Raw genomic sequence first — 16,875 nt, forward strand, 5'->3', positions numbered from 1 at the left:
CCTTTTTTTTTTCTTCTTATATCTAGACTGCATTCTAGTTTCTGCTGCCTTTTATTCTTTCAGATAATCTTTCATATATCATCTAGATTTTATAGTTCATTTCTATGGAAGGGTTGATCCAATAGAAGCCATTTTACCATTACTGGAAATGGAGTCTCTGGAATATATTTAAAATTGAACCAGTAAATAAATACACTTTGTTCACAATTGAAAGGATAAAACAGTAACACAACAGAAATGCAGAAGTGCTGGGACCGTTCCTAATGTATGTGATAAATTATATTGTTTACTGAGAATGACGGCAAGGGAAACTGAGCCAGCCCCCAAGTGGAAAACTGTTGAGGGAGTTCTGAAGTGGTAAACAGTACATGTATATTATATAGCAGTTAAGCTAGTTCTTTAAGCATGGGATGTGTGACCCTGCCCTCACTGATTTCTCTTGGAGAACGCTTTCTAGTTTGTCTTCGATCAGTGGCGGGCACTCACCAGCTGCCTGCCTAGTTTATCTTTGTCCTGTGAGAAAGCAGAGAACACCTGCTTGTTAATAATAATCACCTTTTCAGAGAGAATAAATATGTAGGTCAGAGTCTACTTGAGGCTCTCAGCTGGTGAGGCTGTCAGCCCTCTGTGGCTCTTAGCTTGGCAGGCCGGTGCCCCCGATAGTCCCACTCTATCTCTGGGTCTCTTAGTACCTTCAGCGCTGCATGGGTGGGGGTCTCCATGACTGAGCTGGTCTCGGTAGAAGTAACCTGATGAAAAATACCACAAAATTGTAGTTTTGTTTTTCCGACTTAAGATAACAGTTCACTCTGAACTGTCCTGTCTCTGAAATGAATACTTTCTACTTTAAGTAGATGGAAGCTTTGCTGACTTGAATAGTCTCAAAGAATTTACCAGGGTCACTTTGGTTCTTGTTTTAGTTTTCTTTCTTTCTACGAATTATAAATTCAAAATCTGTATGCAACAAAAATATTCTTCAAACTTTTTGTCAGTTTGACAGTGCTATGCCTTTGCTTGTGCTTGGTGTTCATTGGACATCTTGGGTCTGAAAATTTCTCTGACATTAAATGGAAAACTTTCAGCCATTTCTTCAAATAAAATTTCAGCTCCATTCTCTGCCTCCTCTCCTTTTGGTATTCCAATTGCACATTTGTTGGACCGTTAGATAATATATAACAGGACCTGGGCCTCTATTCATTTCTTAAAAGACCTTTTATCTCTATTCTTCTCCTTGGATAATTTTAACCTATTTTCAAGTTCACTTACTCTTTTTCTGCGTTATCTCCACTTGGTTCTTAAGTCCATCAGCTGATTTTTTATTTCAGAAATTGTGGTTTTACTTCTAGGATTTCTGTTTCTTTTTAAATACTTTATGGATTTTTTGTATGAAATTTTTCGTGTATTGAGAGCACTTTATTTCATTGAGGATTTTTATAATAATTGCTTTGAAGTCTTTTTCTGTTAGTTCCAGTATCTGATTCATCCTGGAGCTATATTCAGATAGGATTTGGGTTCCCTTTTTTGCTCTTTGTATTCTGGGGCTTCCTGAGTCTTACCCACTTCAGCGTTCATGGTTTTCCAGCTTCGCTTTTCTGGTTCCCCAGGCCAGAAAGACTATTTTCAGCTTTTCGGTGGGTTCTCTGCCACTGTGCCTTAGTTTCAGGATAAAAATTGGAGTGACAGGAATATACCTGTATTGTTCCTGACTTTCCTACTGTAGGTGAGTATACTTCATATCAGACTCTGTCTGCTTCTATTTACTGTTCTTTTAAGTAGTTGCCTTTTCAGTCTGTTCAGGTTTTTTTGTGTGTGTGACAGTCTTGCTCTGGTGCCCAGGCTGGAGTGCAGTAGCATCATCTCAGCTCACCACAATCTCCACCTCCTGCGGTCAAGCGACTCTCTTGCCTCAGTCTCCCGAGTGGCTGTGGCTGGGACTACAGGCATGTGCTACCACGCCTGGCTAATTTTTTTGGTATTTGTAGTAGAGATGGGGTTTCACTGTGTCAGCCAGGATGATCTTGATCTCTTGACCTTGTGATCTGCCCACCTTGGCCTTCCAAGGTATATAGTTGTTTTCTGCCAGAGAGAGGTTGGTTCAGTAGGTTCTTAAACCCATCATACCTGTGTGGAAGTTCATGTTTTAGTTTTGAAGTAATTCTAAAAGCAAATTAATTTAGTTATACTGTTGCTGCCACTCTACTCATCATTATCTAATTATAATAAGGAGGATTGCAAGCAATTTGTGATATCTATAGATCTCATCACTGAGGAGGGATATTAGGTTCACAAATATTTTATTATTGAATATCAACTCTGAGCCAAGCACTTGTGATAGAAAAATAAGACAAACAACTCTCAAGGTACTTAAAATCTGGTAGAAAACTAAAGGGAAGATTGGTGGGCATTGATCTCACTGACTCCCACATGCTGAGCTAAATCACTTTCCATTTGTTCAGCTTCATTATTAGGGATAGAACTTCCTTGTGAAAAAAGAAAAAAAGAAATTTCAAATTCTGTTACAGTTGGAGTTAGTTGTTACTGCCTATTTTTGTTTTCATTTGACAGGCTTTTTAAACTAGCTTGGTGAAAGTAGCTTTTTGAAAACGGAGGCCTGTCTTGTTGCTTCTTGTTCCAAGAGCTTAGCCTGGTCCTTACTCAGAAACATTAGTTAATTCCATGACAGTTTATGGTAGAAATTTGTGGATGCTTATTGCTGTTTTGTTAAGTACTCTTAAAAATAGAAAATCATAGAAGAGGACTGGGGAATTTGCCTGAATGTTGCAAAACTTTCTGATGATTGTTCAAACAAGGGAGTTTTAAAAATCGTTGTCCCTTGTGCACTTACAGGTTGATAAGAGGGGGGACAGTTGTCACAGACTGGAGAACTTGGCTGCGAACTTGAAGAAACACTCTCTTAGTATGCTCTAGGTGAGCGACAACCAAGAGCTCACAGCCAGAGGAAGTCTGTGAGAAAGGATTGTAGTGGATTTTGTTGTAAATGTTTTCAGTGTTGTAGGGCCCGTCTGGGTCAAGAATTAAAGATATTTAGCAATCTAGGAAATACAAAAGTGATCAGAAGTAGGCTTCTGATATAGGACAGACATTCAGGAGCTAAGTAAGGATTTGACATAGAGTCATCCTCCTGAAGGTGAAAGTTAAATGTGAGAATAGGAGGACGAGAGAAACTATAAATGAATGTGCGAAGGTCTACGAACATCACATGACAAATTAGTTTCTCACTGTCCCTTTGTCTAACCCAGAACTTTTTGGAAAAATCGACTGAAAGAGAAACTCGCCAAGAATATGCTCTGGCTATGATTCAGTGCAAAGTTCTGAAACAGTTGGAGAACTTGGAACAGCAGAAGTACGACGATGAAGATATCAGCGAAGATATCAAATTTCTTTTGGAAAAACTTGGAGAGAGTGTCCAGGACCTTAGGTGTGTTATTCTTTTTAATTCTCATGTGCTGGATGTATTGGACTTTGTTTGACTAGCAAGAAAATTTAAGAAAACCTGAATTTGTTGCTACCTATATAAATCAAGAGTTCACTAAAGTACGTTAATGTCTCCTGTGAAGACATCATTCTTACATGGCCACAGTTGGTCAGAGCTGTGTGTTATCTCTTCTTATAGGGAGATTTCCACTGTTTTCTGCTGTCTAAAATCTTACCGGCTCCACCCTGGAATTCCTTGAGTCTTCTGTTAGAGGCTTTTTAAGCAATAAAGGTGATTTATTAATTAATGAAGGAGGTTTGTCTGTATATGGAGAAAGTATTTGTTTTCCTGGTTTTTGAAGGCCTGTTGGCTCAGTTTTTATATTAAAAATAATGTAAATAATGTATATACAGTAAAGAATTAGCCCATATGGAAGGGACTGCATGCCACTCCCACCATCTTCCCTGCCTCTCCTCACTGTGTTCTGGTGTCTTGTGTTTGCTTCCAAAAAGCCTTTTAGCCCCTCTCTGCCTGCCCCCCACAACCCACAAAAGGGGCTCTGCATATTCTTTTGGACCTTGTTCTTTTTCAGTTTTATACATAATATCTTATGATCTTTCCCATTAACATGTATTCTTTGTTTTTACACCATTGGCATGTTTTTAAAAAAGTTACTCTCTGAAAGCAGGTGCTTCTCTTAGATGGATTGGGGTTTGGAGCCAGGCTAATTCTTGGAATTGTTTGGCTTTTTTTTTTCATGTGTGGCCTCACACGAGCTTCTTGACTTTTTCAAGTCTGTTTTCCTTTTGGTAAAATAGTAATAAAAATGCTAACCTTGCAGGATTTGTTGTGAGGTTCCGTCTGCCCTGCAGGCGCCTTCAGCAAAGAATGTGCTCCAGAAATGTATTTACCCCAGGGCTCCAAGATTTCCCAGAGGTGGGAGGTGTTACCTGTATCACTGGTTTGTAATGGATTTTGCAGAGGAAGAAAAATGATTTTTATGGTTCTATAATTATAAATACTTAAAATATGGATACATTGATTCTAATTGGCCAGGAATAGACTTTATAGCTATATATTCTGTTACCATGTTTATTAAAAACTTATGACTGGTTCTCTGTAATAATCATTTAAGACCTGTTTTTGTAAAAACTAAGATCAGTGTAAATCATGTACATGATTTAATCCATTTTAGCTAATTATTGATTTTTCACCTTGAATTTGGTAATTTGAAAAATACCACTTACATAAAGTTAATAGGGTGATGGGTGCAGCTAAAACAGACTTGGCTTCGTTTTTGCTATTATAGGATTAGGATATGAATATTAAAAATAGTTATACTTCTTATACTAACTTGGCCCTACATGAAAGTATTTTACTACTTTATTCAAACGGGACCCTCTGATCAGCTTACCTAGTACATCCTGGTTGTGGAATGTACTAGTAAAATTTGAATGGTTACATCCGTTTTTAAATTTTACTTGAGAGAAGGTCCAAGTATGTTCTGACAGTGTGTTTGTCCACTGGCTAACCACATTAAAAATTTTCAGACTTTAAAGCTTGGAATAATCACGTTACTGTCCAGTGAATGGTTTTTAAATTAAGGTGAAGTGCAGTTTGTTGTATGTACAGAGGCTTTTGTCTTTGGTCTATAATGGATTAATCCAATTAATTACATCTACACTCTTGGTAATCACATTGTAAAATATTGTGCCAATGCATGTGATTTTGTTTTTGTGATGTATTTTTATAGTTTATGATATTTATACTATAATAGTATGGGTTTATTGTTTTTGTTAAAGTACTATGCTTTTACGTAATATATTATTTTACATTAATATGCCTGTTGGTCTGGGAAATACAGTATTTCAAGTGTCATGGTAGAAATTCTGATTTTCAATTTTTTTGCTTATACACATTCATGTATATATTGGAGTAAAGATTTTGAAAGCAAGTGCTGAGTTTTATGTCTCATACCCAGCATTCAAATTTGACAGGAGGGTTGGACCTTACTATACTGAATAAAATTTCAGATATTTTATTAAAGATTATTTAAACTGTTTAAACTTCGCTTAGTGGTAGTTTGTAAATGTACAAAGGATGGTCATTCCTTTATAATTAAATAATCAGTGAAGACATTTTATTTTGCTTAATTTTGGAGTAATGGTCAGATTCTTATAAATTTTGAATTCTTTACACATTTTTATAGTTCATTTGATGAATACAGTTCGGAACTTAAATCTGGAAGGTTGGAGTGGAGTCCCGTGCACAAATCTGAGAAATTTTGGAGAGAGAATGCCGTGAGATTAAATGAGAAGAATTATGAACTCTTGAAGTAAGTTTTTTGTTTCACTTTATACTATTTTTTGTTTGTTTTGAGGCGGAGTTTTGCTCTTGTTACCCAGGCTGGAGTGCAATGGCGTGATCTCGGTTCACTGCAACCTCCGTATTCTCCAGGTTTACCTTTGTCATAATAAGATGACTAATATGTGTAGGCTTCTTTCTTTTTTAGTGAGATACAATTATAGCATACAGTTTATCTGTTTAAACTGTAAAATGCATTGGATTTTAGTGTATTCAGATATTTGTACTCATCAACAAAGTCAGTTTTAGAACATTTTCATGGCTTCAAAATGGAACCCCATATCCTTTGGCCACCGCCTCTTTACCCACCCATCTATCTGACCCTAAGCAGCCACCAATACCTGGATTTGCCTGTTACAGAAATTTCATGTAAATGGAATCATGTAATACATACTTTTTTGTGTCTGGCTTCTTTCACATACTGTAGTATGTTCAGGGTTCATCCAGGTTGTGGAATTTATCACTACTTCATTCCTTTTTATGGTTGAATGATTTTCCATTATGTGGGTAAGACCACATTTTATTTATTCACTGATTGGTTCATGGACTTCTGGGTTGTTTCTACCTTTTGGCTATTATGGATATTGCCAGTAATACTTATGGTACAAGTTGTTGTGTGGCTATATGTTTTCATTTGTCTTGCTGTTAGATACTTGGTGTGAAGTTGCTGAGTCATGTGTTAACTCTGTGATTAACCATTTGAGAAACTATGAGACTGTTTTCTAAAGTAGCTACACAATTTCCTATTCTCATCAATGGTGAATGAGGGTTTTGATTTCTCTACGTCTTTGCCAACATTTGTTACAACCTGATCTTTCGATTCTAGCCACCTGAGGGTGCAGTGATACCTCATTGTGGTATCTGTTTGTATTTCCTGATGACTAATAATGTCAAGCATCTTTTCCTGTGCTTATTGGTCATTTGTATATCTTCTTTGCAGATACTTGGCTCATTTTTTAATTGGGTTGCCTTTTTATTACTTAGTTGTAAGGGTTCTTTATCTATTCTGGATACAGGTCCCAGATCAGCTAGGTGATTTGGAAATATTTTTAGTAGAGACAGGCTTTCACCATGTTAGCCAGGATGGTCTCCATCTGACCTCAAGATCTGCCCTCCTCAGCCTCCCAAAGTGTTGAGATTTCAGGCAGGAGCCACCGTGCCTGGCTTTCTACCCCTAGAAGAGGCAGGATCTAGCTCTGTTACCCAGGCTGGAGGGAAGTGATGTGATCATAGCTAACTGTGACATCAAACTCAGGAGATCCTCCCATCTCAGCCTCCTGACAGCTAGGTCTGCAGCCACACATCACCGTGCACCAGCTATTTTTTTTTTTTAATTGTGGAGATGGGATGTCACTCTGTTGCCTAGGTTGGTGTCGAACTCTTGGCCTCAAAGTAGTCCTCCCGTCTCTGCCTTCCAAAATGCTAGTAGGCATGAGCCACCATGCTTGACTTAGTGCTGTGTTTTTAATTTGAAATTCCAATTGTTCATGGATAGTGTATGAGAAAGCAGTTGACTCATATATTTACCTTGTATCCTGTGACTTTGCCGTAATTATTTCTTTTATTTCCTTTTTTGTCTTATTACACTTAATATACTTCCAATGTGATAGTGAATAGAGTGATGAGAGGGTGCATCCTTGCCCTGCTCCTGATCTTAGGGAGGAAGGCATCTAATTTCTCATTGTTCAATATGGTGTTAACTATAGATTTCTTTTTTTTTTTTTTTTGCACATCGTCTTTATCAAGTTGAGAATGTTTCCCTGTATTCCTAATTTGCTGAGAGTTTTTATCATGAATGGATGTTGAATTTGTCAAATAATTTTCCTGCATCTATTGATGTGATTTTTTTTTCTTTAGCCTGTTGATGTGATGGGTTACATTTCTCAAATACTATACCAGCCTTGCATTCCTGGACTCAATCCTGTTTGGTCATAGTTTATAATTTGTCTTACATGTTATTAGATTTGATTTGCTAATATTTTTGTTGAGGATTTTTGCATCTGTGTTCGTGACGGATAGTGCTTTGTAATTATCCTTTCTTGTGACGTCTTTTTCTGATTTTGGGATGATGGTAATGTTGGTCTCATGAATGAGTTAAAGGGTGTTCCCTCTACTTCTATTTTCTGGAAGAGACTGTAAAGAATTGGTGTTGTTTCCTTCTTAAATGTTTGACACAGTTTACCAGTGAGAACATGTGGGCCCGTTGCTTTCTGTTTTGTAAGGTTATTAATTACTCATTTCTTTAATAGATGTAGGCCTATTCAGATTATCCATTTCTCCTTAGGTGAGCACTGTGAAGGCAACCTACCTCCCATAAGATTGGACTCCTTGAGATTTTTATTTCTCTAGCTAGTCATTGTTCAATCTTTAGCAATTAGTCTGTTACCCTTTAAGTGTTTCTACCAGTGGATAGATCCATCAGTAGTTTCTGCTACCAATAAGCTCTGATTCTCTGGCTCCCATTTCTCTAGCTTCCAGGGAGGTGGTTTGTCCTGGGACCTCAGTTCTGTCATGGATCTAACAAGAGTTTTGTTCAGCTTTTTGTTTTTCCTGTTGTGAGGATTGGAGTGAAGGCTTCCAAGCTCTCTACATGTTGTACCAGAGACTGGAAGTCTGCTCTATTTTTTTCCAAGATGATTTTGGCTATTCTGGGTTTCTTACCATTTCATATGAATTTTAGAATCATCTTGTTAAAATCTACAAAGAAGCCAGTCTGGACTCTAGTAAGGTTCTGTGGAAGCCAGTCTGGACTCTAGTAGGGATTCTGTTGAAGCCAGTGTGGACTCTAATAGGGATTCTGTTGAAGCCAGTCTGGACTCTAGTAGGGATTCTGTTGAAGCCAGTGTGGACTCTAATAGGGATTCTGTTGAAGCCAGTCTGGACTCTAGTAGGGATTCTGTTGAAGCGACTCTAGTAGGGATTCTGTTGAAGCCAGTGTGGACTCTAGTAGGGTTCTGTTGAAGCCAGTCTGGACTCTAGTAGGGATTCTGTTGAAGCCAGTCTGGACTCTAATAGGGATTCTGTTGAAGCCAGTGTGGACTCTAGTAGGGTTCTGTTGAAGCCAGTCTGGACTCTGGTAGGGATTCTGTTGAAGCCAGTCTGGACTCAAATAGGGATTTTGTTGAAGCCAGTCTGGATTCTAATAGGGATTCTGTTGAAGCCAGTGTGGACTCTAGTAGGGATTCTGTTGAAGCCAGTCTGGACTCTAATAGGGATTCTATTGAAGCCAGTCTGGACTCTAGTAGGATTCTGTTGAAGCCAGTCTGGACTTTAGTAGGGTTCTGTTGAAGCCAGTCTGGACTCTAGTAGGGTTCTGTTGAAGCTGTAAATCAGTTTGGGGCGTAATTTAGTATTCAGATCCATGAACTTGGGATGTTTTCTGATTTGTTTAGATCATATTTAATTTCTTTCCACAGTGTTTTACAGATTTCAGAATACAAGTTTTGCATGTCTTTTGTTAAATTTATTTCTAAATATTTTGTCCTTTTGATGCTGTTGTAAATGAAGGTGTTCTTTTCATTTTCAATTATTTATTGCAAGTTTATAGAAAAACAATTGTTTTATAGCTTGACCTCATAATCTTTGATCTTTCTGAGCTCTTTCTATACTTTTAGTATGTTTTTCTCTATTGGATTCCTTTGCATTTTCTGTCTAATGTTGGCCTTTGAACAATGCAGGAATTAGGGGTGCTGACCCTCCTCCCCCACAGTCAGAAAGCCATGTATAACTTTTGGCTTCTCCAAGACTTGACTACTGATAACTTCCTGTTGACTAGAAGCCTCACTGGTAACAATTGATGAACACATGTTTTGAATGTTACATGTATTATATACTGTAGTCTTACAATAAAGTAAACTAGAGAAAGAATTATTAAGAAAATCATAAGGAAGAGAAGATGTATTTACTGTTCATTACGTGGAAGTGGATCACGGTAAAGGTCTTCCTCCTCCTTGTCATCATGTTGAGTGGGCTGAGAAAGAGAAGATGTTGCTGTTGCTGTCTCAGGGTGGCAGAGGTGTAAGAAAGTCCCCGTGTAAGTGCACCTGTGCAGTTCAGGCCTGTGCTGTTCAGTGGTCAGCTGTACAGGATTATGTCCTCTGTGAATAGAGACTTGGACTTCTCACTTTTTCAAGCTGGGTGCCTTTTATTTTTGTTTTTTGCCCAGTTGTCCTGGCTAGAGCCTCTCCCATGCAAATGTCTTGATGAATTATTTGTTGTATTTCATCATCTATTTGTCTGTTCTTACTCCAATACTATGTTATATTAATTGCCGTTCATTATTTTCAGTCTTGGTGTCTGATAGTATCAGCATTCCTGGTGTCTTGGTGTTTTTTGGACTCCTGCGTTTCTGTATGCATTTCAGAATCAGCTTGTAAGCAAACAGTTAGAGCGATATTTTGGTTGGGATTGAAGGCATAGTTGATTTGAGGGGGAATTGATATTTTTTTCATTTGGAAGGAGGGTCCTCCAATCCGTGAACATAGTGGTATATCCCTTCATTTGTGTAGGATTTCCTTTGGATAATGGTATGCTCTTGTCTGTCTTTTATTAAATTTATTCCTGTGTGTGTGTGATTTTTTTTTTTAAGTTTTCCTATAGATTGGGCACTACAGTTTTTCACCTTCTACTTCAGTTTCAGTGAAACTTTTTGTGTTGATAGAAGTAGTTTATATTTGTGCTGCTCAGTACCACAGTGTATCACTGAAGAACACTTGAAATGTTGGCAACTGAGACACTAAATTTTAAATTTAAATTTTAATCAGTTTAACTTAAAAATACACATGTGGCTAGTGGCTGTCATATCAGGCAGCACAGTTTGAGTCTGCTATCTAAAAATACTGGTATAAACAGTTCTGTGCTGTAAATTAGGTTGCTTCTTGGCTTACCTTTCTGCCAGCTTGGTATTTGGTTTTCTCATGTTTAACATTTGTTCTGACTTCCCACTTCAATATTTTATTGTTTTTGTCTCATTTCCCATTTTGTTCTTCTTTAGAGATTTATACTTTGAAGAAATTCTCTTACTGTCATTTAAACGAGGCATCCAGATGTAGGTCCCCCTATCTCTGTTGTTTCGACTCCATTTTCTGTGTATTACTGAAAACAGTGCATTATTCTCGTTTAAACAAAGTGTGGCAAATTAAAGTGAGCGGTTTATAGATGTCAGCAGAACTGACAGAATAGCAAGTGGGCAAGAGTGGATTGGTTTTTCATTGTTACCTTTTGACTTTGAGTTTTAACAAAAAGAGCTTGGATAATTTTTAAATCTAGTTTTTAGAAAACTTGAATATAATGGAGGGGAATGTTTGACAAATTATTACAAATGTATTATATGTATTTATTATGATACACTTAAGCCTTTTTAAAAAGGTACATTCTATTTTCTGGTGTTAGGTTTTCATTTTTACGGCTTCTTCAGATTACTTCCTTTGCTTTTGTACGACACAGTGACTTTTCTGAATAACAAGAAACAATGGTATAGGTATTTTTCTTTTACGTTTATATGATGATGAGAAATTTGAAATTATTGTTTGTCTTTAGTTTTTTTTCTTCTCTTTTTTTTTTTGAGACAGAGTCTTGCTTTGTCACCCAAGCTGGAGTGCAGTGGTGTGATCTTGGCTCATTGCAACCTCCGCCTCCTGGGTTCAAGCAATTCTCCTGCTTCAGCCTCCCCAGCGGCTGGGACTACAGGCACATTATCACCATACCCAGCTAATTTTTTGTATTTTTAGTAGAGATGGGGTTTTATCATATTGGCCAGGCTAGGCTCGAACTCCTGTCCTTGTGATCTGTCTGCCTCGGCCTTCCAAAGTGCTGGGATTACAGGTGTGAGCCACCATGTCTAGCCTTGTCTTTCGTTTTTATTCTTGTTAATGGAAAAATCAAACTCTATAAAATATCTTTAAATGGTTTCTTCTGAGCCAATATGAGTAACCACCATCTTGGGAAAAGCAATCTAGGCCTGAGAAAGGGTACTTGATTACTTCTCTCCAAAGAGAAGGCACAACTGGCCACCATTAGTATAAAACGACCCCTCTTCCCATCATAGCCTGAAACTCAGTTTGAGGTTTCTCTGGGGTCCGGTTGGCCAGGAAGGAAGTCTGTTCTGTCAGCGGGGCTGTTATCAGTGATAAATCTGTATGGATCTCCAGCAACTCAATCCTCGCCTCCTTGGAGGAAATAATTCTGCTGAGGGGCAGAAGTAGATTTAAGGCAGAATGAGAGACCAAAGCAAGCTTGAGAGCAGGAGTGAAGGCTTCTTAAAAATAAGAGCAGGAATGAAGGAAGGAAGGTACACTTGGAAGAGGGTCAAGTGGGTGACTTGGGAGATCCAAGTGCCCTGTTCTGCCCTTGACTTGGGGTTTTGTACATTGGCGTGGTTCTGGGGTTTCTGTTTCTCCTCCCTAGGTTTTTCCCTTGGGCTGGGCTGTCTGCATATTCAGTGGCTTGCCAGCACTTCGGAGGGGCCATATGCACATTATGTTTACTGAAGGTTGTGTACATGCTCACTTGAGGCCTTTTTCCCTTTCCAGTTGAGCATTCCTAGAGGAAAGTCATATACGGGTTCAACTCTGCCATTTTGCACCTCAGTGCACATGCTTTAGCCGGCCCACCCCACTCCTGAGATACTGTTGGGAAGCTGCTGATCACCAGCTTCAGGTGTCTTCTGTCTGTTGGGAGCGGTCTTCCCCTGGTGCCAGCTGCAGCCAATTATTATTTTAGAGAGGCAGTTTAACAACCCCCTGACCTGATGGTCACCTGGCATTCTTTAGTTTACATTCTTATAAATTATCTGCATGAGATGAATGATAGAAAGGTACTAGTGCCGCCCAGTAAGATAGATCTGATGAACTCTTTATTTGATTTTGCTATTTAAAAAGCACCATGCATGCCGGTCTTCTTTTTAATCTGTGGTTAACTGCACTCAAGTCAGGTAATTCCAGACTCAGCAAGTATATAAGTTAATATTTCCCTCTGTCACTTTTGAAGTATACAGAAAATACCTTGTAGTTTGTGTGTTAGTAGTTTTGAAATAAATATATATTTTGAATATGGAAATATTCTGAAATATAAGAAGCCATTGAGATAGAAAAAAATCAAAAGCCGAGAGATCAAACTAAGTTTCTAAAACTGAGGGAAAACATTGTGAAAGAGGATGAACATATTTGTTGAGTGATCAATTAGGATAATTTGATTTGAACAGACGCTTTTCAAGATGGCACATCTAGTAAATGCCAAGGCAGAATTCGCATTTGGTCTAACTACGTAGCTGTGGTGTGTTGCTGCCTGGATCTACTGGACTATTTGGTAGAATCAGGGCTTGTGGTTAATTGTTGATTTAACAACTGTGTTCAGAGACATCTAGGAGGGAACTCTCTCATTGCATACCATAAATCTCTTTTTCTGAACCTGATCTTTTGAACATTGTTGCTGATTTGATGCAGAAATAGCATGCTCAGCAGGTTTACGATAATAATACAATGATGTTTTCATTGTGGTTAAAGATATTCAGTGGACTTAATTAATGGTCCTGAAGGGTAACAATGAAAATCATGTTCACATTTTGTAGAGTTGACTACAAAGTCTCTGTGATTCCTTTTAGTTCAAACATTTGACTCTAAGGCTATGCTTCTCAAATGTTAATGGAGGTCTTGTTGAAATGCAGATTCTAACTCAGTCCTAGATTAGGGTCTGTGATCAGCATTTCTAATCAGCATGCTGCTGGTGTGTACACAGTATTTTGGGTGTCACTGAGAATGGTTTAAGGCAGGGATTGGCCAGGTGAGTCCGTAAGGGCCCAAGAAATAAATGTTTTAGACTTTTTGAACCATTTCGTTTCTGTCCCAAATTGCTTGACTTTGCCATTGCCCTGCCAGCTATGGACAACAAGTAAACTAATGAGCCTGCACTCCGGTAAAGCATTTACAGAAACAGGTGGCATCCAGGTTTGGACTTGAGCTGTTATTTCCTGACTTCTGGTTTGGTGTATTCAGAATGTCAGTTTTAAATAACGAAATTCAGAGAATAAAATAAAATACAGAGATCGTTCGAGCTCAGAGCTTGAGGACGGCTGTCTGGGAGCATAGATTCAGGTTGCCTTGAATATACATACACTCCAGTTGGTCGCAGTTACAAGTGGGCTTTTAAGGGAAAAAGAAGAGGCAGTTCCTAAGTCATTTGCCAAGAATTTACATTAAAATGATGTGTCCAACAGCTGTTGGATAGCTGTACATTGTTCTTTGTATCACAAATTCCAGTAATGCCTTTAAATAATTGCCCTTGAACCCACACTCTTGTCTCTGGGTGTGATAAGTTTTATATATTTCACATAGCTCTGATGGCTCTGAGCTATTTTTCTTTTTTTTTGAGAACAAATTTATATTTTAAAGAATTTTTATTAATGTAATTTGCATATAAGTTCATAAAAATTCTTATTTAAATTATCAAAGTAAAAACATAGAAGTAATTTTTTTGAAACTATCAAAATGTTTCAGTTGAATTAAATCTAACTTAATTTTAGAATAATTTGCAAGTTGTCCTTTTAAAAACATACATAGTTTGAAATGTTAAAAAATACAGATACATACGTGAAAAACTGAATGTATGTCTTGCTTCATCTTGAAGGCAGGGAGAACTAAAGTAGAAAAGCTTCTTCACTGCCGTTCAATCTCGGACTCCTCCCGAGAAGGAATAGGGTCCGCAGGCCATAGTCTCTGGTGTTCTTTCAGTGCCTAGACATACCTCACCTACATCTTCATATACCGTTACTTACAGATGTCATCAGACTAACTGTGTTAGTCTGTGACCTGTCTATTTTTACTTCCTATGACTTGAAGTCATTTAACATGACTATCTTAATATATATTGAAATGGCAGGTGGTGATTAGTACCATGAAGAAAAGTGGAGTAGGAAAAGAATGATGGGGAGGATACTGCTGTAGGGTAATCCTGGGCTCTTATGCAAGAGATGACATTTGAGCTGAAAACTGAATATTGTCTCTCAGTGTACTAGTGGGTTCAGTTTGCTAATCTGCTAAGGTTTTTATGTGTCTTTCTGAGTTACTGGACTATTAGAAAGATATTGTTTGGTCTTCTACCAGGCCATTTAAAAAATATTCATTCTGACTGGTTATCACAGTTGTGCTCTGCTTTTAGAATGAATCGAGAACGTTTCCATCTATTTCTAGGCCCTTGAGTATTAAAATAACAGAGGAACAACCTGTTCCTTGAATGATCTCTGCTTGCATGCATGAGGAAGGTCGTCCTTTCCAAGCCCCTTGGATTCTGAGCAGCACTGTCTCTCTTCCCTTTCACTTCCAAGGGCACATGCACATCTTGGGTAGCTGCACCCACTCCCTGGTGGTCCTTGAGAAGGGCGGCAGAAGCTGGGGCAGCGGAGCCTTCTTTGCTACTGGTTCCTGGCTGCTTTACTCAGAAGTACCCGTCAGGCTCCAATAGCAATTTATTCTATGTGGTTGCATTGGAGAAGGTACCAGAAGGGCAAGGTGACAGGATGGTAGATTTGGGCTGCCATCTTCTAAGAAACATTTCCTTGCTGTTTTGGGCTTTATTTTTTAGAAAGTATATGTTCTAGTCTTCTGTTAGAGCTGGGGCAACAGAGAGGGGAAGATGTGTGCTTAGTGCCAGTCCACCCTCTTATCATCGAGCACCAAAAGTCACTTGTCCCAGTACTGCCATTAGTTCCTCGGGTTTACAAATGGCTTATTAAAAAATATAATTAGCAAAGATCTATTGTAGTTTTGTGTTTTAACTTTTATTCATGTTCTAGGTTTTTTGAGCGGGAAAACTATTTTTTGGATAAAAAATAGTTTTATCCCTGATATTTTGGAAATTGTGCATGTTCTACATTGTGAATGTGAAATAAACTTGTTATATATGTATAAAGGTTTGAAAACTGCAAACTAGGTCCAGTTGTGGTGACTCACACCTGTAATCCCAGCACTTTGGGAGGCTGTGGTGGTCAAGAGATTGAGACCATCCTGGGTAACATGGTGAAACCCCATCTCTACTAAAAGTACAAAAAAAAAAATTAGCTGGGCATGGTTGCATGTGCCTGTAGTCCCAGCTACTCAGGAGGCTGAGGCATGAGAATCGCTTGAACCTGGGAGGTGAAGTTGCAGTGAGCTGAGATCGTGCCACTGCACTCCAGCCTGGGCAACAGACTGAGACTCCTCGCAGGAAAAAAAACAAAAAACTGCAAACTTACGTGTAATAGTGAAATCCTTAGAAGAATATTAATATATTAATGTCTGTTTTCGGGAAGATATCTACATTGTACCTGTGCTCTGTTGTGCGCTATAGAAAAATTAGAACTTGATCTCTCTTTGGATAAAATTTATTTCAGAATCTTGACAAAACTTTTGGAGGTGTCAGATGATCCCCAAGTCTTAGCTGTTGCTGCTCATGATGTTGGAGAATATGTGCGGCATTATCCACGAGGCAAACGGTAAGAGAAAGCCATTCATTTCGTCTGGTTTCTTGAAACCTTCAGTGTAGAGTCGTAAATGATGTGCTGATCCAAAATGGAGTAGGTTAGCAAAGGGGCTCACAGACACCAATGCAGAGTCATGCAGCGCGTAAGGGCCCACACTGAACTTGCCTGCTCGTCTTCAGATCCCAGCTCTCCCACCTAGTACCCGGGAGATGGGGCAAGTCCCTTAACCTCTCTGTTCCTTGTTTTCCTCCTCTGTGAATATGAGGAGCGAGTGAGTTAATACTCATTAATAATAATGTAAAACATGTAAAGTCGTGCTCGCCGCATAGTAAGCGCTCTTTAAGTGTTTGTTGAAGCAGGTAAATCAGTAGCAGTTCGATTGTCCAGTGAAGTTGTCGCTACGTCAAGCCATAGCAGTTGTTCTGGGCTTTTTGATGATATCGTGGGATTGTTCACCTTGAATTTCGCTTCTCTAAGGACATTATGTTTGCTATTAACTTCGTGGTGGACTCTTTCTTTTTACAAGTTTCTCAGGAATGAAGTGTCAAAATGTTGCCTCTGGCAGAGTTTTGATCTTTTCTCCATCTCAAACAACATTTGTCAGTTGACAAAATTTTATGAC

At 38.5% G+C, this 16,875-nt stretch overlaps 1 protein-coding gene across 6 annotated transcripts in view; it reads left to right on the plus strand.

Moving 5' to 3' along the window:
- The window catches only part of ATP6V1H (ATPase H+ transporting V1 subunit H), a 100,258-nt gene that overhangs the window by 55,645 nt on the left and 27,738 nt on the right, over positions 1–16,875 (plus strand). For all 6 annotated transcript variants that reach the window (XM_002758895.7, XM_003734936.6, XM_035277162.3 and 3 more), the window contains 3 exons: positions 3,261–3,439; positions 5,646–5,771; positions 16,164–16,265. In XM_002758895.7, the coding sequence (XP_002758941.1) occupies positions 3,261–3,439; positions 5,646–5,771; positions 16,164–16,265 (407 nt within the window). The remainder of the gene's footprint in view (positions 1–3,260; positions 3,440–5,645; positions 5,772–16,163; positions 16,266–16,875) is intronic.

This window comes from Callithrix jacchus, chromosome 16 (assembly GCF_049354715.1).
Source record: "Callithrix jacchus isolate 240 chromosome 16, calJac240_pri, whole genome shotgun sequence".
In the NCBI taxonomy this organism is placed as follows: Eukaryota; Metazoa; Chordata; class Mammalia; order Primates; family Cebidae; genus Callithrix; species Callithrix jacchus.